This window comes from Ptiloglossa arizonensis, chromosome 4 (assembly GCF_051014685.1).
Source record: "Ptiloglossa arizonensis isolate GNS036 chromosome 4, iyPtiAriz1_principal, whole genome shotgun sequence".
Taxonomy (NCBI): domain Eukaryota; kingdom Metazoa; phylum Arthropoda; class Insecta; order Hymenoptera; family Colletidae; genus Ptiloglossa; species Ptiloglossa arizonensis.
The window spans coordinates 7620962-7645692 of record NC_135051.1 but is presented as its reverse complement, the minus strand read 5'-3'; the positions used below and the strand labels follow the sequence as shown (position 1 = coordinate 7645692).

The 24731-nt window shown below is 36.7% G+C and overlaps 1 protein-coding gene across 2 annotated transcripts in view; it reads left to right on the top strand.

The window, feature by feature from the left end:
- Positions 1–21657, top strand: part of Cad99c (cadherin 99C) — a 205953-nt gene extending 184296 nt beyond the window's left edge. Inside the window, exons 7-23 of one of the 2 annotated variants that reach the window (XR_012991735.1) lie at positions 7569–7718; positions 8308–8526; positions 9365–9559; positions 12202–12489; positions 13423–13740; positions 14081–14221; positions 14324–14608; positions 15042–15215; positions 15593–15802; positions 16575–16706; positions 16777–16893; positions 17099–17497; positions 18119–18747; positions 18929–19159; positions 19793–20022; positions 20153–20724; positions 20824–21657. Coding sequence is in view for 1 of the 2 variants with exons in the window: in XM_076309111.1 (XP_076165226.1) it covers positions 7569–7718; positions 8308–8526; positions 9365–9559; positions 12202–12489; positions 13423–13740; positions 14081–14221; positions 14324–14608; positions 15042–15215; positions 15593–15802; positions 16575–16706; positions 16777–16893; positions 17099–17497; positions 18119–18747; positions 18929–19159; positions 19793–20022; positions 20153–20472 (4038 nt within the window). In the remaining variant the exon portion in view is untranslated. Of the gene's footprint in view, positions 1–7568; positions 7719–8307; positions 8527–9364; positions 9560–12201; positions 12490–13422; positions 13741–14080; positions 14222–14323; positions 14609–15041; positions 15216–15592; positions 15803–16574; positions 16707–16776; positions 16894–17098; positions 17498–18118; positions 18748–18928; positions 19160–19792; positions 20023–20152 lie in introns of both variants that reach the window. The other variant, XM_076309111.1, reaches the window with a different exon arrangement.
- Positions 21658–24731: the final 3074 nt, after the last annotated feature.

The window sequence follows — 24731 nt, the reverse complement described above, 5'->3', positions numbered from 1 at the left end:
ACTTGGAGCGTTTCCTTCGATCTTCTACAACTAAGAAACTGCGGTATGTGTACGAGCTATGTTCACATAACATTTCGTACTTGTTTCAGTATGTAGATTTACTGTCTGAGATATTGCCGTGCGTTTATGAATCACCCCGTATAATAGACTAGATAATAAGATTCCGGACGGAACAACTTCATAATCTAATATTTCGTTCACTTCCCCTTTGTATACGCCACTGCCTTTAATCACCGAGGAAGACGTACTATTAAATTACCGATCGTTTCTGACTCGATGCTACACCCCTGCCGTGTTCTAGTCCAAGGTTCATGAACCTTCCAATGGCTTAGTTTCCAATTTTGCTAACATTTTTCATAGTAAGTATCCAATTTTGCTTGTAAATAATAACGTGTGTATAAAGAAGATCTTTCTATCATATCTACCATATGCATTCAAAGGTTGATACAGTCACGTATATAAATTTTTATTAATTTTGTAAAAATTATTTGAAAGCCTCTCTAAACGTCATAGTAATCATTCGTGTTCTAGTCCAAAGTTCATGAACCTCCCAATGATTTAGTTTCCAATTTTGCTAACCTTTTTCATAGTAAGTATCCAATTTACTTATATTTAATAACATCTGTATAAAAATAATCTTTCTACCATATCTACTATATACATTCAAAGGTTGATACAGTAACGTATATAAACTTTTTATTAATTTTGTAAAAAATATTTAGAAGCCTCTCCGAACGTTACAGTAATCATTCGTATATCCAATTTGAAGCTGCAGGCACACCGTTTCAACTTTCTCGGTGCAAGGCGGTGCAATTGCAAACGATCGAAATACGTAACGTAACGCAACGCTCGAGGTTCGCGCGAAACGTTTCATCAGCATCAAATTCGCGTCGACGTTCTTCAGGAAAGGAGATATTAATGGCGAACATTAGACGTGTACGTGGGTGTTCGTCAGACAAACGGTTTCTGGAACGTGGTTACGGTAAGCCGCTTCTCGTACGTAGCAAGTGTTCTTCGCGCATTGGCGTAGGCGCGCATTCGGTATCTGTCGCGCTAAAGCTGCGTAACCGTGTTCAGATTTCACCGGCGATAAAGAGTTTATGCAAATCGCGAGATGACGGTCAATTACTTCGACGACAATAGTCGGAGTTTACCATTCCCCTGGTTTCAACGGCGGAACGTTCAACTTAACACTCCATTTCCGGAGTTTGTAAATTGATAGGAATAGGAAGCGCACGGATGCTATCGCGGAAAGAGAATGCAATTGAATTTATAGAACAAACGAATTTATAGAACGTGGGTTGTTAACGGCGTCTTGAATCTTTTAAGTATCTTGGAAACTTCTCTAAAACTATAGAGAATATTATACAAACTGTTTTCAATATTTAAAAATTATTTATATTTGGATAAATATCACCTGGAAAGTATGAAATTGTAAATATTTTAAGAAAAATAATGTCGAGAAAAAGAAGAAGAATATTGAATAGCTATTGAATATATAAATTGGGTCTGGATTAGGTCCAATATAAATTAAACAATATATAAAAAGTATTCGTCTTTTAGACGAATAAAATGCATTCTTCTGATACTCATGCAATTCAAATTCTTGGCCAATAGTGAAATAATTTTTAAAAAGATTATAATCATTGTATCTAAATTTCATCCAGGGACATCAAAGATTGCCAAGAATTAACTACATAGTGCTTGATATGTTACTTCTTAGATACAAATGAATTAATCAATAATTCTAAATAAAAAGAAACAAAATTTTCCTTCCCTTTATACCAAACTGAGTCAAACGTTCTTTGAAACCGTTCGGTGAATTATTGCATCGGCAAAAAGCGTAGAAAAATGATTTCACACCCTCTACGACCGTCTAAAAATTGTTTCCGGAGTTCAAGAAAATAAACCGTTCGCGCGAGCGTTAATGTAAACATTGGTATCCCGACTCTTTGTATGCACTATGGATGCCCGCGCGACCGGGCATAATATCAGCAATAAAACAACGAAGTAGAGAAAACCGTGGCGCGATGGTAGGACGTCTCACCGTGGCTGACGTTGGACAGCGTGAAATTACACGGTGATCGGGGGCTCAATGATCTTATCGGGGCGTGGAAAAACAGGCATTCCATGCAGATCGAGCTAGCTGTAGCGAACGCGTGACGTTTCCGGAAACCCTGGGATAGAGTATCCCGAAGGCGAGCTCCTCACGGTGCACGTGAATCGGAACCGTACGGATGATCGATTTCTGTAAAAAAAAAACCGCGCCGCGACGCTCGCGGAAGGAAATCACAGAGTTCAATGATAAAATCGACGAAGCGTACGAAGCTTTGAGCACGATGCGAGTTATTTCTCCGGCTTTCTGCACGCGGCGTACTTACACCACGGTGTTCCTAGAGCGTTGCATCGTGTGCAGTATTTCTCAAATTGCAATATCCGTAACTGCATCGTTTCGTTTCACAGTGCATCTGTACTGATCGTGTATAGTATTTCGTATCGTTGGTTTCGAACGTGTCTGTGTGAATTTATTTTTGTTTCTTTTTGAATTCGTTTACAGTATTTACAAACAGAACTGTTCAACACGTTGCAAGTCGTATATACAAGTATATAGTTATAGATTCGGCTAGTTATGCAGTTTGGTAACTATCTCGTTGACAATGAATATTTTTAAAGGTCATTGGCAAACTGGTAGTACATAGAACGGAATATAATCACCATGAAGCTTTTTCTATCATTATTATACTATTTTTCCATAGCGTAACGAACATCATCCGCCGGAGAAATGATATAAACACGAGATACACATATATTATGGATACTTGTGTGGCAATTAAACGACATCGAAGAAAAAATCTCACTCGGTTTATTCGCGTTCCATTTAAACTTCAATGCCGCGTTAACTACGAAGGGTCAATGATTTATACAACCCCGTTGGAATGTTGCGATTTAACGACGGTGCTTAAACGCGAGTGCTAAGGATGCATGGTCAGTTTGACGAACGACACACTAACTGCCAGGCTACGTGTACGTGGATTGGGTTGGGTTAGGGCTAAGGTGTGCAACGAACACGCTTGTGTCTCGTTCATTTGAGACACGGTTTGTGTAATTCAAATTCTTGGCCAATAGTGAAATAATTTTTAAAAAGATTGCGATCACTGTATTGAAATTTCAATCTTTTAAATATCTTGGAAACTTCTCTAAAATTATAGAGAATATTATACAAACTAATTACAATATTTAAAAATTATTTATCTTTGGATAAATATCACCTGGAATATATGAAATTGTAAATATTTTAAGAGAAATAATGTCGAGAGAAAGAAAAAGAATATTGAATAGCTATTGAATATATAGATTGGGTCTGGATTAGGTCCAATATAAATTAAACAATATATAAAAAGTATTCGACTTTTAGACGAATAAAATGCATTCTTATGATACTCATGTAATTCAAATTCTTGGCCAATAGTGAAATAATTTTTAAAAAGATTATAATCAATGTATCAAAATTTCATCTAGGGACATCAAAGATTGCCAAGAATTAACTATAGAGTGCTTGATATTTTTCTTCGTAGATATACACGAATTGATCAATAATTCCAAATAAAAAGAAATAAAATTTTCCTTTCCTTTATAACAAACTGAGTCAAACGTTCTTTCAAACCGTTCGGTGAATTATTGCATCGGCAAAGAGCGTAGATAAATTATTTCACACCCTCAACGACCGTGTAAAAATTGTTTCTTGAGTTCGAGAAAATAGAGCGTTGCGCTCTCAAGGTCGCGGGGATTAATTCACACGACGTGGAGAAAGAACCGGAAGAACAGATAGAACCGGATGCGCAGCTGCACGGGACCGACAATGGGATTTTTTAATCCGACGAGTGTGCTTCTGATCGTGACTCTGACGCGATTAGAAGCTTGCAACGTCGACGCCGCCGCGATGGTAAGTGGATGCACTCGGTGTGTTGCACATACACGGATTACACGTGACGGAATCTTTTGCCACCGACGTTGACAATATATGATGTACGTATCGATCAAAACGTTCATCAATTCGAGTCAGGTACGAGTGTGCATCCATTGATGTCTCTATCGATCAAATTGCAACAGATCGGGTGGCTTCGAGCAACGAAATTCGTTTAATTATTTATTACCAGGCTGTGATTCTCGATTTTGTGCAAATTGTTTTCGAACGTTGGTTGAAACCTTTGCAGGTTTTTGGTACTCGAACAGAATGAAAGATACATGGACAATGCAAGTTTTTGGATTTTTTCAGAGACGATAGCTTCTGTTTCTGTAGTCTGTAAATTATTAGGTGTCTGTGAATCTACAGTAGGTGAAATTAGGATTATTTTGACACACTGTCTCGGTGTAATATAGTAGACGTTGAAACTAAATTATGTGTGCAATGGTATGCATTGTAGGGCTGTAGATATTATGAAGATTGAAACATAATTATTAAAGCTTTAAGCTACTCCAATGGTTCGTCTGTATTAGGTAGTCGATTAAATTAAATTATAAAGTGACTCTCTACAATTAGGTAAATTTACAGTAGGTGAAATTAGGATTATTTTGTCACACTGTCTCGGTGTAATATAGTAGAGTTCGTTGAAACTGAATTATGTGTGCAATGGTATGCATTGCAGGATTATAGATGTTATGAAGATTGAAACATAATTATTAAAACTTTAAGCTACTCTGTATTAGGTAGACGATTAAATTAAATTATAAATTGACTCTCTAGAATACTTTGAACCCAAGATCGTTCTTTCTACCGAGATCAAGGTGTATCCACTGCAACAGCTGTTGGTACAGGTGTGGCTCATTTGAATATTATGTGGAACAACTGGTCTACTTCTTCTCAAACGCATTGTCCTTCGTTTCGTTTCATTTATGTGTCTGTTCTACTCCGGAGGGTTCGTGTATGTTAAATAGGTGGCGAAGAAAACAATGGAAGATGTCCATACTCAGTTTTCTTCTCGAGAATCGATTACTGATTCATGCATTAAGTATCAGCATTAATTAACCTTTCGAGTTCAATTCACCTTTACAGTTTTCTTTCATGAGAAATGTTTCACGAAACGAACAATGTTGTTTTTCCAGCGGTTTCTGTTACAGGTGCTGATAAATAATACTATATATTCTTGGATAAATCAAAGTATTTAACAGGCATGGAAATATATAAATTAGAGAAGATCGTGGCTAAAAAAAGGCCTTTCAAAAGTCAAATAAAAAAAAAAAAACAAATAAATTCTCAATTCTCTAGTAGATTATTCAAATATAATAAATATATATATTCTTGGATAAATCAAAATATTTAACAGGCATGGAAATATATTATTAGAGAAGATCGTGGCTAAAAAAAGGCCTTTGAAAAGTCAAATAATAAAAAAAAAATTCTCAATTCTCTAACAGATTATTCAAACGTAATAAATATATTGAAAATTCACAGAACCAACTATTCCTTAGATAGAACTATTCTGTTCTGTTCGTTCTCCATTTTGCAAACAGCAATGTGTTTCAATAGTAATTTTTCAAAGTACAGTATATACCTGCGCATACAAATCATACCGAGACACAGCATTGAACTACTTAAATGTTTTAAAAATGTCTTCGTTCCTGATAAATTTTTATTGGGTTCGTTTGAAGTTCTTTCGTTATTTACATATTAGAATAATTTACGATTATCGTTTCAAGTACGAAGTGCTAAAATATTTCTGACACGTAATGCTCTTATCAAAAGAATGAACCGATATGACCCATAGCTTCAAGATAGTATTCATAAAACAGTCAACAAGGACGTACATAAAACAATAAATTTAATTATAATTATATGACAATTTAAGTCTAAACAAAATCTAAAAATGCGATTCATAATTAATGTATCTACTTTCGAATAAATACATTATCGATTGATACAATATTCTATCATTTTTACGTAAGAAAATTTACACGTACTTAACGTAGTAGTTTTCAAATACCAAATATATCTCTGAAATCGATCAGATATATTGCACAACTGGAACTCTATCTACACCACTGATAGTCTCCCTAAAGTTACCTTTACTTGCCTAAACCAATGGTACAAGTTCGTCTCGTAAAATTGTCACAATCCAAGTACCGGTGCGTATCCTCTCTCAAGTTCGAAACAAGATTGCAGCGAGTCGCAAATTTTCAACAGACAATATCCGGCCAATTGGTAACGAATCCTGGTACCGATAGTTCGAAAACCGGTAACTCACGTGAGACACACGTGCAACCGACAGGATAGTTTGTGACACTTTCCTCGTTTTCAATGAATCGAGCTAAATTGCATCGTAGGCACGGGCCACGCCCGTTGTTACGAAAGGGGAGAAAGAAGAAAGAATAGTAGAGGGCACAGTGAAAGAGAGAGGTACTTCTGGAGTAGTATCAAAGTCGGTACTGAGTTCCAATGGCTTTGAGTTTCACCCGTAACTGCATCGAAAACTTCGCTCTCTGGCGTCCCACCCTTTTCTATTAAAATTCGATTTCAGACACTTAAACGGATATCGAGATGCACTGGGAAATATAACATGAAAACTTTAATTCATTAGTAATTTATTAGTACTTTATTGGGTAATTTATTGGGTGAATGCCCTGGGAAATATAACATGGAAACTTCAATTTATTAGGAGGTACGAAAAAGTTATAAATGTGAGGATTTCTCAATCTTCTGAAGATCTTTTGTTATCCTACCGAAAACAATTATATTCTTTTGAAATACCAAAAGAAGGACCTGGAAACTTTAATTTACTAGTAATTTATTGGGTAATTTATTGGGTGAATGCCCTAGGAAATATAACATGGAAACTTTAATTTATCAGTACTTTATTGGGTAATTTATAAGGTGAATGCCCTAGGAAATATAACATGAAAGTTTTAATTTATTAGGTGGTACGAGAAAGTAACAAACCTGAGGATTTCTCACTCTTCTGAAGATCTTTTGTTACCCTACCGAAAGCAATTACATTCTTTTGCAATACCATGACAGTGACCTGTATAAATTAAACATTTCTTTGGTCTTCCGATCATTTTTCATCGTTTAATAAAAAGAGTGTACCAAAGATATCTGCATTACCGAGTTTCGTCTTAAATCTGCTAATTGGATATAGCATGTCTTCAGATTAATCGTTTCAACCATCTTCAAGATTAAGGAGAATTCCGATCAAACTTAACACCAAGAAAAGAACAGGAGTCATCTTGGTGGAACAAATTTCAAGTAAAAACGGAAACGTTGGAGTTTGATTTACAATCACAGTCAAAGAAAAGAAGACTGTTGCTGGAGCATGTCCTTAAAGCGATGCTAAATTATAAATTCAATGCTAATTATCATTTTTTGCTCTTGTAATTATTTTTCAAGGTTTAATACGGTCATTTAACATACAGCTAATTTTCTTTTCACACACGTTTTTTTCTTGTTAGATTTCAAGCAACTATATATCGGATACTATATTTCCAACCGAGACATTATTTATATCGTTTTCCTAATTGATGGAAGCAAGTGAGATAATCAAGAAAAATATATTCGAAAAATTGTTTGATTACAGGATCGTGCCAGGAACATGACCGATAGATTTACGTCTACCACTACGTTGACAGTAAATATTAGAGACGACGATGATCAAGATCCCTCCTTCATCTATCAAGGATGCATGCTCTTGGACGGTGCCTGTATTAACCCCGAGTATTCGGCCTCGGTACGTATATTTATTCAATATCGATGAAGACCGTTACAAACCTAGCAATTTCGAACAGTTCAAGAAAATAAACATTGAAAATCCCACGTATCGACAATCCTCACCAATCTCTTTTAATTCCTTTTGCAGTGTTACGAAAGTAAGGCTGGGTTCGGAAAGTAATTTCGTTTTTTTTTTTGGTAAAAATGAAACATGATATTTTAGAGTGTATAAACGTTTTATTTAAATTATATATTCATCATTTTGGAAAACGAAATTACTTTCTTACTGGTAACAGATACGAATCTCTGATTCCTATTGTGAAACTAAGGTACTACACGTTACTGTAATTCTTGTGTAACGGTTACACTAGTTATCGTTACTGGTTGTATATAAAATACATACAGACCCGAGTACAAATTGGTGAAGCACTGTTGCTAAAATTTTTATTACCCGCTGCGTAGCCGTACACGTGAACACACAACTTATTGTGCATCGTGAAGCGAAAAACAAAGTCCTACCGCAACCGATTTCTTCGCTTTTAAATTTGCCGCGACGATGTTCTAAACACCGTGTACCGGTTCTACACGTTGCGAATTCTTTCCATCAGGTATCCAGCGGAGTGTTATCCGGTATACTGAATATATCGCCGGAGAAAATACAAGCGGTGGATATGGACAGCATCAACGCGCCAATTCATTACTCGTTCCTCAGCGGCAGCCCACCGAATTATCGGGAATTCTTCGAAATAAATCCGAGCACTGGCGCCGTGAAGCAAATTAAAGCGGTGGACACCACTGTGACGAAAAAATTCGATATTATCATTAAGGTGAGTATTGAACGATGAACGTTATGTCCCGATTATCGTCACATTCTTGGACACTCGCTTTAAAATGATGATGGTATACTGATTAGCAGTCTGCGTACATTACGAGACGGTAGGTGGTACGAAGAGTATACTTCAGTTTTTTTTTTATACAAAGTAATAACGGTTTGCTTTGTATTTAAATTTTTTGGGGAACGAAGCAACAATAATTGTAAAATAAAAAATATTGGGTTCGGAAAGTAATTTTGTTTCTTTTTTTTTGGTAAAAATGAAACACAATTTTTTTAGAGTGTATAAACGTTTTATTAAATTATATATTCTCCATTTTGGAGAACGAACTTAATTTCCGAACAAGCTAGTATAATATAAATAAATATTGAAAATAGCAATTACTCGATCATTAGGTCGATGTCAGATTGATAATTACGATGATTTTACAACAGAGTTTTTATCGTCATTGTTATAAATTTGTAATTTGATACAAAATGCAAACCAGTGTTGTCGATACGAATCAATTTGGAGTATAATTTGCTAAGAATGGTTTTACCAAACTAATAGACGGAACTGTAGTATTTATAGAATCAGTTAATGATTCTTGTTTGGAAATATTAAAATTCATAATGATAATCTCCCAAGAAACTTCACTAAATGTGTAATAAGAGTAACGAAACCGAAAACTGTTGATATAAATCGTGTATGGATGGAATAAATTGAAAGTGTCGATAACTGGTATCGAAATCAGATGCATCGATCTTATTCGCGGTAGCGTCGAAACAAGGCGTAGCAATTGCGAGTATGTGCGTCGATAAGAGTGTACAAGGCTTTATTTATTTCACGAAAGGCCGTCGAGGTATCTGAAGCGAAACGATCGGCCACAGCTAAATTGACTATTACCGTGAAGCCAGTCGACAGCAATCCTCCAATTATAACAGCGTCAAATGTGGAAGGTTTCGTCGACGAGAACGCTCCGATCGGAACGAAGGTTATCGACAAAAATGGCGGCCCCATAGTACTCACCGTTTCGGACGCCGATTTGGTAAGTTTAATCTTCAGACTTGATCTTCTACCGTTCAACGAACAGTAAACGAGATACGAATCAACCGTTTAATTCACCTCATTGTTGGCAAACGACGCTACCGTTTAATCGTTGCGTGGAATGCGATGCGAGAACGCGAGAAATTAACAAAAGCCTGTATGAGACAATTAAGTAACCAACACAGAACAACTAACTTCTCTCGCGTTGGTATTTAAGAGTGTTTTTTTTAATCCAGACAAATTTTTAACAAAATTTTAAATTAGGATCGTTTTCGAGGTGAATTAAAATTTTTTTTTTTTCAAATTACGATCGTTTTCGAGGTGAATTTAAAAAATTTTTTCAAATTCTATTCAATGTAGAAAATAAAATTTAGCTACGTGGATATGTTTGTTCGTATCGCGACTAATTGCACGGGAATCTTCAAATTCAACGAGCCAGAACACCCTTGCTCCAACTGAAGTTCACTTATCCATGTTGCTGAGTTTCTTACATATTTTTCTGTCACCTCCCTGTCTTACTGGAAAGCTTAATGGTACAATTACTCTTTCACTCTTTCCTTTGTAAATTTAAAAATTGTACAAGTAGTGTATTGCACGGGAAAAAAAGATCGATCCAAGGTTAAAAAGAATACTATTTCATAATATTTGTCGCAATAAGTAAACTTTCACTCTTTTCTTTATAAATTTAAAAATTGTACAAATATCGGGTATTCCAGAGAAAAAGATCAATACCAGATTAATATTGAATTGTTCAAAAAGTAGTTTCGTTGTTTTTGGAGAAAATGAAGCACGATTTTTTTAAAGTGTACAAACATTTTATTAAATTATATATTCTCCATTTTGGAAAATGACTTTCCAAACAACCTAATAATAAGTGAACAGATAAGTACAATTTCTGTTCAATCGCAGACTAACAAACCTACTGAAACGTCAAGTCTGATCCAATACGACTCTCGACTACTTCCAAGAAGAATTTGTCTTTCTATACTTCCCACTACCTTACGTAAAATTTATCATAATAAATTCGGAAAATTGTATCCCTTAATTCTTACGTTCCAAGCCCACAAAGGTGACTCCTAAAGAACAATAGTAAATATCCACGCGAATACTTCTCGAAATAATTACGAGATATCATCAATAATTTGTAATTACGAAAATATCATCCACCGTATCTTCAACGACCAAAGAACGTCGATTGTACGATTCGAACTATTTAATGAGGCAATACCAGACGGTGTATCTACAAGTTGAACACAAACGGTTGTTTTTGCGTACGTTCGCGAAAGCGTTTAACGAAAACGTAAAATTTCCGACAAGTGATACCACCAACGTGCGACACGCTTCCCCGTGTTCACGAAAATATCCAATATCCGCAAGTGGATTAACGTGTACTCGACGTGTTTCATTTCGCGAAGGCATCGACCGTTTCGCGGAAATTACACGCTAGAATTGCACGCTAGATTCGACTCCTATGCGGTGAAATCGTCCAGCCCCCGGTCACTCGCTAATGGACACATTTTCGGAAACTTTATTGCACATCGACGACGTTTAGTGTCCAACCTCTTCGATCGTATGGTATGCAACGTCATGGTCGGCGTCTAGTCTCGGTTCACGTTTTCTCACCGAGACGTTTGTCTCGAACGTGCACACGTTTACGAGACTTACCTCGAGGAATATTAATTTCACTCTTTTCGATGAGATATTTTTTTCAACTATTAACCAAAGTGTCAATATTTCGACTGTTATATATCGTCGGATGCTTAGTGCGTACTAGAATGTAGTTTATAGCGTACTATAATATAATGGAACGAAGTTAAACTTTCTTCTGGCCCGGTTAATATTAGTTCTGTTTGACTTTTTGATAATGAGAAAAATAATTTCTCGTTTTGTTATATTTTCATCGAGTTATCACCGACGAGAATATTATTATGTGTAGCTCGTGTTAAATGTTTCATATTATTGGGTTGTTCGGAAAGTCATTTCGTTTTTTTGAAACACATTTATATATAAATGTTTATACACTCTAAAAAAATCGTGTTTCATTTTCACCAAAAAAAAAAAAAAAAAAAACGAAATGATTTTCCGAACAATCCGATATTATAGATTACGGAAATATATCATTTTTCATTTTTCTGACACGTATATAAAACATTCCATGGAATTTGAATTTTAAATTAATTTTTCTTTTTTTTTTTTTTTCATTCTTTTAATACAATATAAACTAGTAACATTTTTGTAAAAAGTTCCTCATTTGTTTAAATAAAAAGAATTGTAAAAAAATACGAGTCTCTACTTGAAAAAGAATAGCAATTCTTAATTATACATATTTACATTAATACGTAACAAGAGTAGAAGTAGTGAAATATTTGACAAAATTTCGGTAAATTTTTCTAGTTAGATATTTGCTACTTGAAAAAGAATAGCAATTCTTAATTATACATATTTACATTAATACGTATCAGGAGTAGAAATAGTGAAATATTTGACAAAATTTCGGTAAATTTTTATAGTTAGATACTTGCTAATTAATACGTAACAAGAGTAGAAATAATATAATATTTGACAAAATTTCGGTAAATTTTTCTAGTTAGATAGTAAAAATTGTTCGAAATTGAAACAAATTGTATTACGAACGTTGCACAGGGACCGGAAGATCCAAAACCGGTGTACACATTCGAGCTGACCACCACTTTCTTCGCGATCGATTCTTCGGGAATGTTGATCGTGAACGAAGAGAATTTGGACCGTGATCCTCCGAATCCTGGCCGTTTCCGTTTCCAAGTGGTCGCCAGGGAAAAAACGGGTGTCGCCGCTTCAGCTCCGTTATCCTTCGTTGTAACATTGAACGACGTTAACGATAACGCTCCTATGCTCCCTATGACGGCGCCCATCATCGTTCAAGCCGGAGAAACAAAGAGAGTGGTAACGAAGGTAGGTAGACGTTTACTGGAACTAATTCCTCGTCGTTAACGTCCCAAGTAGAAAAAATCGGAATAAAATTACACGCGTTTCTAAGTAGAAATAAAACGTGTACCGTTACCACGTTCCTGAGTCATAAATACAGTAGTCACGATGTGTGTATCCCCTGAACCATTTTTCTTTTTGCGTACCCTCGCGCGATTAAATCAATTTGGCTGATTATTTTTTTTTTTGCACGATACACGACCACGGAAAACACACTGAATCGTGCTACGATTGCAGCTCGAGTTGGAAATTACCGTAATATTTATAGGCGTAGTTAAGAGCAGTTCAACTTCGAAACAGAGAAATCGAAATAAATTCCAACGAAAGCGATAAGAGGTGCTCCATTTTGAAATCGTTCGGTTCTTGTCGCATGTATCTTGTAATACAGAGCATAAAGTTTTTTTACGTGGTCTCGATAGAGGAATACCATCCAGTGCCCCAAATATCGTTCTCTCGTGTGCATTACAATTACTGCATTAACATAATCAATGAAGCTTTCTAATACGATTACAAGTAGAAATTTCGTTTCTTTCTCTCTCTTATTTCGTGCAGAATAATTCGAAGATGTCAAATATTTTTTACATTCGAATTAATGAAAAGCATATTTCTTCAGTTTTCGATAGTCGTAGCGAACAATTTCATTTTTCATATTTTTTCATTTTTCATCATGTTCATCGGTGCTCTCTAAAATTGAAATCAGATCGATGGATACGTTAAGCAGCAATTATTTGTTACAGTAGGCCTTTTTGATGTAATTTTATGGCTCTATATTTCTCTCTTGTTATCATATTTTGTTCGTACGAGGATTTTGTGCTAAGAGTTTTTGTTTTGCTTTACGAAGGAAAATTATATTTCGATATTCGATTTACGAAAAAATTAAATTGCATTCGAACGTGTTAGGTGGAAGCAACGGATAACGACGACGGGGAGAACGCTGAAATAACGTACAGTATTTACCACGTATCGAACAACGGCTTGCATAAATTCAAAATCGATCCAAATACCGGCGTGATCGAAGCGGTGAGGAAACTAAACGCTGGCGAACAGTACAGTATTACAGTCCAAGCGACAGACAAAGGTGGGAAATATTCGCAAACGATCGTCGAGGTGAACGTGATTCCCGGACCGAACACTAGGAGTCCTGTGTTTCAACAATCAGTGTATGAGGTACAGGTCAGCGAAGGTGCTTCGATTAATACCACGGTTGCAACAATTACTGTAAGTATCTATTTGTGATTGTAATAGTAGTAGTAGTAATAGTAGTTGTAGTAGTAATAGTAGTAATAGTAGTAGTAGTAATAGTAGTAGTTGTAGTAGTAGTTGTTGTAGTAGTAATAGTAGTAGTGATAGTAATAATAATATTATTGAGAGGAAAAATCAGCACCGAATGAAAAAAAAGGAAAAGAAATTACATTAAATCTACAAGGTGTTGGTAACCTAATCTCATTAATATTTTAGTGATACCGAGGAATACCCTACTTATTTCTATTCATTTGGATGGTAGTTAATTTCTTTTTATCCAACGTCATAAAATTGCATCACTGATACTCTTTTACAGGCCAATGATCCAGAAAACGATCCGGTATCGTACTCTATCCTATCTGGCAACGATTTGCGTCAGTTCGCCATTGGCGATAAATCGGGCATCATTACTGTTATAAGGAAATTGGACAGGGAGGACCTAACTCGTTATCAGTTGGTGAGTTTAAGTACCGTAGTAAAAGTTACTTTACAAGAGAAAAGTAATCGCGGTGTCTCGTGACTGTTCTACACCTCAACTGACTATCGTTTGTTTCCACAGCTGATAAAGGCGGAAGATTCCGATGGTCTGTTCAGCACGGCCACAGTGAACATCAAAGTGACTGACATCAACGACAAAAATCCAGAATTCGTAGATCTACCTTACGAGTTCACTGTGAAAGAGGGGGAGGCGAGAAAATTGATCGGTCGGGTGCACGCTGAGGATGCAGACGAAGGCATTAACGCTGAAATCACGTATTTTGCACCGGACGATATTCCTTTCACGGTGGACCCCGAGACTGGGGACGTTCTAACAAAAATCGTTCTAGACTACGAGCAAAACGACGTATGTGCTTTGTTTTATTTTTTGTTTTCTTAGATTTGAGAAAATTTCGGGTCGAAGAGAATCGATTTCGGGTAAGCTGAAAAGACCGTATCGAGCAACATTGATCAAATTTCATACCTAGACGAGGAAGAGAAAAATTATACGACCCATGTTTGATCATTTGTATAAATCTCCAACATTTTCTTTGTGTCGTTTGAAAGTGAAATGTGAAAATATTCGAACACTTTACTCTGCGAATTTTCATTGTAAACGTCATTTACTTTTATGGGATATTTCTTGTAGAAGCATATCAACAAGAAATATTTTATATAACACGTATATACTTGTTTAATAAATGTTAGAATTTACCAGTCGCGATGTTCTTTGTAAGCGTCGTTATTTGATTATAAAAGCGCACCGTAAATTACGGTCGAGATTAAATTCTGATTTACAGGAATATAAATTCGTGGTAACCGCGAGAGATGGTGCTCCAGATTATCGTCTAGCTACTGCCACTGTGACAGTGAAAGTCGTAGATGTCGAGGATGAGATTCCCGTTTTCCATCAAAGTAGCTACGAAGCTCGGGTTAAGGAAAATATGCCAGATTACACTGTTATTCAAGTGATGGTGAGTTGAAATTTACAAATACAGGAAGAACGTTAAAATTACACTGATTAGAATTTAAAAAATATTAGTTGAATAATAATTTTGTTAACTAAGAACCCGACACTTTACAGTCAGGAATGATTAATTTTAATATTTCATTACTGTTAATGTAGTAGACAATTGTTATCAAGTCGAAAGAATAATTTATGTTGAAAGTCTTCCCATCGTTTGATGATCGATACGCTAAATCGAAGCATCGATTACGTAACTATTTAATTATATTTATAATACACTTTGTGTGACCAATACCTGCCATACCTTTAGAGTGTAAAGGATACCGTAAATTCTGGGTGAACGGTCATCCTTCTTCCGCTTAAAGTAAACACGTTTAATTCCAGGCCGATGATCCAGACACAAAGAAGCAAATCACGTACGTGATTAAACAAGGTGATACCGAACTGTTCGGCATAGACCCGAAGACTGGAGTGATAAAAACCATTCGAGGCCTGGACTACGAAAAAGAGAGCCAACACATACTCGTAGTTGGTACTGTGGAGAACACTAGTGATTTACCTGGTTCCACCACTAGAGTTGTAGTCAACGTTCAGGTATTGATTAACCATTTGAAGCGAACATTTAACAAATTACGCTTTTCCCTCCTTTGCAAATATTCGAATAATATCAAAGCAGCGTACTCCTTCTTTTTTATTTCCATTATCCTTTCTTTTTAAATTACTTACCAGCAATATATATCACGTGTTCCCAACCCCTGTGTCATGGAAGATCTAAAAGATTTCCTTTGTAATAAATTTTAGCTGCACAATTCGACGAAAGGAAAATCTAATAAATATACGGTTATGCACGATGTACTATGTACAGTACGCGAGGAGATTGCTTTGGAGTTATGGCGGATCCTATTCGTTATAACTCCAGACACAATCTCATACTTGCGTCTTAAAAATATGCGTTTATACATTGCTGTATCAGACTTCTTTTACTTATTTCTTCTCATCTCATATAAATTTTGATGCCACAAAAATTTATTTTTTAAATTGATTGAAGCCTATACTTTTCGTCATTGTTAATAAATATTTCTACTATGATAAACAAACTTTTGGTATTAAATACTAGTATGAAAATCAGTAATTACAAGAAAAATAAAATTTAGTCGAATCGATTACTTCGTCTTTTAATACAGTTTGCTTCTAAAATAGCGAACGTATTAAAAAGAAATCAACAGATTTACCAATAAATTATTTAATAACGCACCTAATATCCAAGGAATTAATTAATTCAAGTTCTTACAAGTATTGAACTGTGCAAGTAATAGACTCTTATTAAGCAGAGAACAATAGTACTTACATTTCCTTATTACGTCAGGATGTTAACGACATTCCGCCGGTGTTCACATCAGTTCCACGTCCGATCACTTTAGACGACGACGTTCCCATTGGCACGACGGTCATCAATCTCATAGCAACAGATTCCGATGGCACCGCTCCTGGAAATCAAGTACGTACTTCCATTACTCGGATGAAAAGGTCTCGAGATCCAAAGAACAATTCTTATTGTCTGTCCGTAGGTGAGATATGAAATTATCGGCCGTGGAATAGCGGGCAAATACTTTGTGATCGATCCGGACACTGGTGTGCTCCGAATACGGGATGATCTACGCAAAGAAACGGACACCGAATATCAAGTACATATATATATATTATTCAACGAAATTGCTCTAATTCTTGTTACACATTACTGGAAACGTTTATCCTATCGCTTACGAGTAGCTATTTAATATTCGCACTTCGTCCAAAATTGTTATATTCATTTTGTTACTCTCGTCGTAAAATTTATCACGTAAGTAGAAATCTAAAAAGTTTATTGAGATGCGTTTGTTAATGTTTCAGGTGGACGTGCGCGCGTACGATATGGGAGAACCGCAACTGTCGTCGATCACAACGGTACCGATTTATGTCCGCCATGTTGCCACGGTGGCACCGGAAATCGGTTTGGGATTTGCAGAAAATTCGTACAATGTTGAGGTTCCCGAGGATGCGGGCGACAACACGCTCATCAAGATAATCACGATCATTAATAGCCATACTCATGATACGACGCCGTTGAAATGCGAGATTTACAGCGGCAACGAGAATGGATTGTTCGAAGCAAATGTCACGGAGGAGCGAAACTGCGCACTGAGGCTGAAGAAGGGGGCCCTGGATTACGAAACAACGGAGTCCTACCAAGTCAAGATCAAGCTAGAGTCTCTGTCCGGTCTCTTGAACTCTGGCAGGAACACAACAATGGTACGTGCTTCGTACCCTCTTTAAATTAAAAAAATGAATCGCCAAATTTCTAACAATTACACAATTGCATGGGACATAAAGAACCACTAAAATTGTATCGTAGCAATTTTTTAATATCTACTATAGTTGTCAATATACATACGAGGTTAAATAATTTAAACGGAGAGGCGAAACACGAATCAAGTACTATTGAGAAACCGCATATGTTCAAAAAACAATATTGATCAATTTCTATTGTAAAAATGTTTGTTAACCCCATTATTCTAATGTTTATTTTCCCTAGAACTATGAGTAATATTGCGAAACAATATATCCCTCACTTGAAAGAAAATTTTATTTTACACTTGACTTCATTATTCTACTGTTAATATTCACCCTGGAACTAAAGGTGATATTGAAATTATATCTGTCAAAAACAATAATATCTGATCAATTTTTATCATTGAAATTTTCTTTTAAAATTACCTCCATTGTTCTACTGTTTATTTATTCTAGAATTATAGGTGATATTGAGAAGTATTATATATTTCAAAAACAAATACGTATCGCTTGGTTAATTCTTATCGTTGAAATTTTCTTTGAACTCCATTATGCTGATCGTTATTTGTCCCGGGATTGTAGGTGAAGATTCAAGTCCTCGACGTGAACGACAACAAGCCGGAGTTCATCTTCCCGGAAGGCAATAAAAAGTTGACAAGGGGCCGTTACTTCGCCGCCATCCCGCGGACCGCGCAATTCTCATCCACGGTGATACAAGTAAAGGCACACGACAAGGACAACGGGAAGTACGGAAAGCTTGAGTACAGAATCCTTGGCGGACGTGGATCGGATTACTTTGCCATGGACAGCTCTTCTGGTATAATTAGGACCACCGCGACGTTCGACAATATAGATCCGACGGAGCTCCCATTCAAATTCGATGTGCGCGTCCGGGATAATCCTAACTCAACCGACAACTTTAACTCGATCGTCGCCCCAGTTATCGTGAATTTGATCGGGGAGGAGAATTTAATGATCCTGGTGGTTCAGGACGCGGCGCCCGACGCATTGCAAAAGGAAGCCGACAAAATTGCGGGCATCATTGAGGAGAAAAGTGATCTACTAATAGGCATCGACAGAATCGCCGTCAGGAAGAATTTGACAAAGAATGGCACCATCGAGATGTATCCTCAGGACTCTGACGTCTGGTTTTACGCGGTTGATCCTGACACCGAGGCTATTTTGGACAGAAACAATTCACGCATACAGAGGTGAATTTTGTGTTTGATATTAATTATGGCATATATTATGAATAAAATATTGTTCATGTTGCGTTTAAAGAGGAAAATAATACATTTTGAAATCTTAATTTTTTCATAAAGCTATTACGTGCAATGATTTCAATCGTACACGAATCTAATGATGATTCTCAAGCACATTGATTCATTCCAGGTCTATTATAGAAAAGCCAGCAATGACAAATATCACTTTCGACGTGTCTACGTTAGTTCGTGCAAACGCAATAGATATTCATGCACCTGTGATGCCACCTGAGCCGGTACGCACGCAAACCGCCATTGCTTTCAGTGGTGAAGTGTTCCCGTACGCATTGATAATCATCGCCTGTGTCATACTGATTTTGGGCATTGCTGGTATCATCTACATTTGCGTCTCTTGGTCCAGGTAAATTATACATATTTATTAATTTCAATCTCTCCAAGAAATGAACTTGGTTTGCATTAATTCCTATTTATCCTTTTCTTTTGAAATAATTCTAAACGTATATATTAACCTTCTTCGTGTTTCCTACATGCCAAAGAGACAAGAAAAAAGTACTATAGCTAAGAAATAGATTTACATTGTTTCGATTAATTGGTTTTAAAAACTCTAATTTATTATATACAATATATATATAATATTTTTAAGATACAATATTACATTAATATATATTCAGAAACATTATTAAAAGATTTCCTTTGCCTGTTTAAAGCACGCGTTTAAAACTGTTTGGAAATAAGCTCTTCAATAGTCGCAACAATAACGCGATTATCATTTAATATCGTGCGAAAGAAGTGTTTCCAAGTATCGCAATGAATATTCACGTAAGCCTGGGGTATCACGTGCCATGCAAATTCATCGTTTTCTTTATTACCTCCATTAGAATTAATTAAGCCTTCCGGAGTGGTTACCTCTGACAACATTCAGTAGTATCACGATGCTACAGAACTGTTTGTTCCTTTTTCCGCGTAGCTGTACTAATTTAATATTTTTAGTTTAATGCAAATATAATATTGGGGCGGTTAATGTTTTCCGCAGATACAAGGCGTACAAAGAACGAATGCAGCGTATGTACGTCGTGCCACGTTACGATCCCGTGTACGTGGAACCGAATCTGAAGGAATACGAGACGCAGGTGCTCCAAATGAGCGTACCCGTAGACGACAACGACAGCTACAACGATCTCCAGCTTGATTTCAGTAACAAAAACCACGCATTTAGTTTGGACAATGTTAGTTACATTACCAAAGATCATGGAGAAAGTACTGGTAATTACAATATTTTATTAACCTTACGAATACCCCCCTGTGTTCCTCACCCATTCATTTCGTTGCTCGAACGATCGATAATCGGTGAAAACAGCACGAAGATTTATAGCCGTATTTGTCATCTGTTAAGGTCAACAAAGTCCGGTGAGCTCCGAAGCGGCGACCACGGCGCGTGCTTCCAGCATAGTTGGTACCCACGGAGACACGAACATCCACTCTTTGCGACGATCCACCCTCGGCAGAAAGAACCACAGCGCGAGCAACGCAAATACGTTGAGCAATCACGATGCGACGCCGGTTTTGAACCCCCTTTACAACCGTGGCGGCGACCTGCTGAGTCCCAGCCCGTCGAACGACAACGTAACGTTCCGGGAGAGAAAGGATTACTCTCATCTAGGATTCACGTACTTGGGCGACCAGAGCCCGGTGGAAACTACCACGGAATTATAAACGGAGCCGCCCGGACCAGAGTTGAGTGTTTGATGCTCAACCCCGGGAACTCTTAGCGGGTCTCCCAAGCCGGGTTGTGTTGTACCATAACAAAAGAAACTTTCAGTGGCTCGTGATGTAATTCTTACGTGAAGTCGAGACTCCACGAATTGGTAGTAAACCGCGCGAATCATGAAATCGAGAGAAAACGTTATTGATCGAGTGCGACGCCATCGACGCGTGCACCGGTTCTTGTAGCGGTACCTCTCGCTTGTAAGCAACAATTTTTTCTTTTTTCTTTTTATTGCGTAGGCAGAATCGGAGTCTCTCCCTCCCCTACCACTTTTATTGTTTATTCAATTCGAACGACAGGTCGAGCGCGGTCGCGAGCAATGGTGGCCCTAATTCGTGGGATCGAATTTAATACGCCGATGCAGCGGTACTCAAAGTGTGACGGGATATTTCAAACTTTGCAACGGGAAGAAATATAAATATTGAAATCTGGTATCAAATACCCTTATAATTGGAACACAGTTCTTCTGACCGCCAGTAAGTAATTATCAAGTGCGAAGTTGTTTAAGCTTGACTATTTAATAAAGGGAATCATTACGTGTTTGTTTTGGCCCGGAGGGCCTTTATTTATATTTTTACGAGGGTGATATCAATAAATTGAGGGTATTTTCCTGAAGATATATAAGTCGAAACACGACCTCGTTCGTAATGTTTTTAATTATGTGCTACTCGAATTTCGAAAACCGTCCAATCGCATATAATTGAAAACAATCGGAACGGTATTGTGCTTGGACTCATTTTCATTAAGAAGACTTTGTAAATTTGTTCGTAATATTTTCAGCACAATATAACAAAAAATGTAGAAATTTAAATGTTCGCTAAAGGATGACTCATCACACCCAAGTAATAAAAGAACGTTCAATTTCAATTTAATTAATGTTCTTACACATCGGTAATATTAAAGAAATACCGTTCTAAATTCTTCAGCGTCAAACACTGCGAACAAATATTTCCCGTTTCACGCGTATCATCCGTATTGACCGACTTGTCTTCAGCATGTCGTTTAAGCAAGAACATCTATTAAGCGCGTTTCACCTTGCGCATCGCCAACTTTTTTATAGATATCAGAACGCGCTTTGAAAGGGATCGATTCTCCCTACTGCACTTTTTGTATCTATGGTAGTAAGAACAGAATTGTTTCCCTGAGAGTAAACTCTCGTCTATAGCGTGGAGCTCAGATGCATAGTACTGGAGTGTACCGTGAGGTAAGGGGGGAATGCTTTTCGGCACCGATTGTGAGTTGTACTCGAGCGACAATGCAAACGTAACCGAGCCAGGGACTTTATCTCTAGAGACGTCTGTGCACGAGACCACTGTTGAGACTGATAAAGATATATTAGGTGTCTGTGAGACAGGACGGTACACCGACCACTACGTGACGCTGTCTGTATGTCTTAGCCAAGGAGGTTCCAGAGATAGCGCTAAAATTTCTGACCAATAAGATCACAACACTTCTGAAACAAAGTTGTTCGATATATTATTTCAAATAATATGTTATCTTATGTCACGGTTATTTGTAAATAACGTTATGGAAAATAATCGAAATATACGAAACGGTTGTTTCTTATTTTCATGTTTAATACAAAATTTTGAAAACTTGCATAGATACACGAGGCTAGGCCTCGTCGCGAAATGAAAATAGAAAAGGTTGATTCCAAGAAAAGAAACCCTATCTTCCCTGGACGTATAAAAACGAGCGAACTCAATACAGTTTCCTACAAGCGGGAGGTATTCTATATTGTTGAGATTTATACGTATGAAATTACACGACTCTCGCGAGAATTATCCGTCGGAACGTGCAATTACGGAAGTGAGAACAGATACTAATGCATTTCTAAACAATTACAAAATTCGTTCCGCGTTACGTACTTTGAATCAACTTGTCCCGATGAATGTGACGCCCCACGTGTTTGCATCGTGTTAGAAAACGAGGTCGCGAGTATATTTTTGCGCGAGCGACGAACAAAAGCACTGCGTTTCTTTCTGCAAGGAAGATATGTCGTTCCAACTAGGGCTGGAACTGTTGGAAAAATTATTAAAATATTATTAGAAGATTCGAGTATTCGATTGTCGTTATTCGAACATTTGAGTATTCTGATATCATTATTACATTGAACCACCGAAGTGTTCAAACATTCGAGTACAAAAAAACAAAAAAAAAATCAAGAAATACCACCAGCCCTACTTGTAAGTAGAACGCTAGAAATGATATACGTGATTACGAAAATTCGAATTGATAAAGATCCGAGGAAACATTGTTTTCTCAAGCTCAGACTGTACAACGAAATCGCCATCGATTTTACAACAACGATTTTAATGCGAGTTACGTCTTCGCTCCCATGTAAACTGCCTGACAATGCAACGCTATTCATTACAGTGTCAATTCTAATTTAACGAAGAATGTTAGGATACCGTGGACCCTGCTCGAACGGTATTTTTTTTATATTATACCTATAGTGTGAAGTATTTCATCTCCCGCGATAGCGTTGCCATGATATTTCCGTCAATAGACATTACTTTGCAATATGTTTAAATCCCTTGTTTTTAAAATGGTATGATGTCTATTTTGAAGAAAGAAGAAACATTGAAATTATGAGTCAGCGTACCGTCCAACGTAACTGTAAGGATTAATAGCATTATAGATTTATACGAGATGTGTTTGTATACATGTGTATGTTGTGTGTGTATTATGTAAATGTCATCGGCCCGTGAACTTATATGTATATGTACGAGAAACCTACGTAAAACCATTGTATAATAATATCGTTCTATTTATAACTGTGCGGTTGCTCATATTATTTTATTATTTTTATCTATATTCAACCGATGGTACACGTCATTGTTGGTATCTACGTGGGTACAGAACTTTCTTTTAACAATGCACGTATTAGTTTTTTGCGCTCTCTCGTTCGGGTGTAGCGTTTATATATTTTTTTTCTTGCGGCTACAGAAATTCAACCGCAGCTAACAATTGGCGATCGAGCCATCAGAAAAATGTGATTCAACGGACTGTGTTCTAGAATGATCTTTTGCGGTAGCGACTGATGAACGGTCAATTTAAAAGTGTGTTGCTTTAAAACGTGTTAATTCGTTCAACGATAGCGTTGATAGACGTAGAATCGAGGAGTCAAAATATTATAGTTGAATTAAAAGCAATTGGTTGTTCGAAGCTACTTTTTTCCACCGTGATTCGGATTATATTTTTTCTTTTCTATTCGATAGACTTTCCGAGAAAATTAAGCTCTAGAGGATGTAGTAGAAGAATATACAGCGACTTCTCGATGGCCTTGAGCAACCATTTGTTTTTGATCCAACCGTGGAAACTATAAATCTAAAAAGATTGTACTTAATCCAGTAACCGAATATGTACTAATTTCGCTTCTCATTTATTTAAGAAATCTTGTTAAATCGTTTATTTAAATTTTATTAGCGAATCTGTTAACATGAAATTCGTTATGAAGTCGGACGTAGTGGATTTAAAGTTCTAACAAGCGTTCAAGATATATACTGATGTCCCTATCTGGTATTCGATAATGAAAGCTCGGTGTACTTCATTTAGACGGTAAATGTAGGAATTTATACGTATCGCCAGTCCGTTGACTAGAGCGTTATCATCTTCTCGTAGTTGTGTATTGTTTAAAATGAACGAGATACGAATGCTGTAAAAATTGTTAATATCTAATAAATCTATTACATTTACATAACGACGTGTATATTTCGTAACCGGTTATTTATTTAATCTTATATCATGCACGGACCCAAAAAATTCACGACACGGAGTATTAATTAAATTGTAAACCATTTTTTGGGGGGGTTGTTTCTAAACGATTCGTGTACACATTTGCCCGACTATGCTTAATTTTTTAATTAGACGCTGTTTTGCATTCTTTGAAACACTCAACGAAAACGTCCGTAGAAGAGCAACCAACCTACAGAATTGTGAGCCACTTGGCCTAATAACCTTCTGCATAGCACGCACACTTCGAAGATACTGTAAAACACGTAAATCCGGATTAATTGGGGAAGAGGTCATCAAGATTAAGCGGCAAACCGAGTTAAAAAGAAGTTAAATCGCTCATAAATAGAAAATCTAACGATACAAGTAGCAGTGAGCTGAGAAGTTTCTACTTGTAGATTCCTGTGGTTTCATTGGGTTCATTGCGTAGAGAATCATCCGATCCGATTACCTACGTCTGGATTAACGAAGA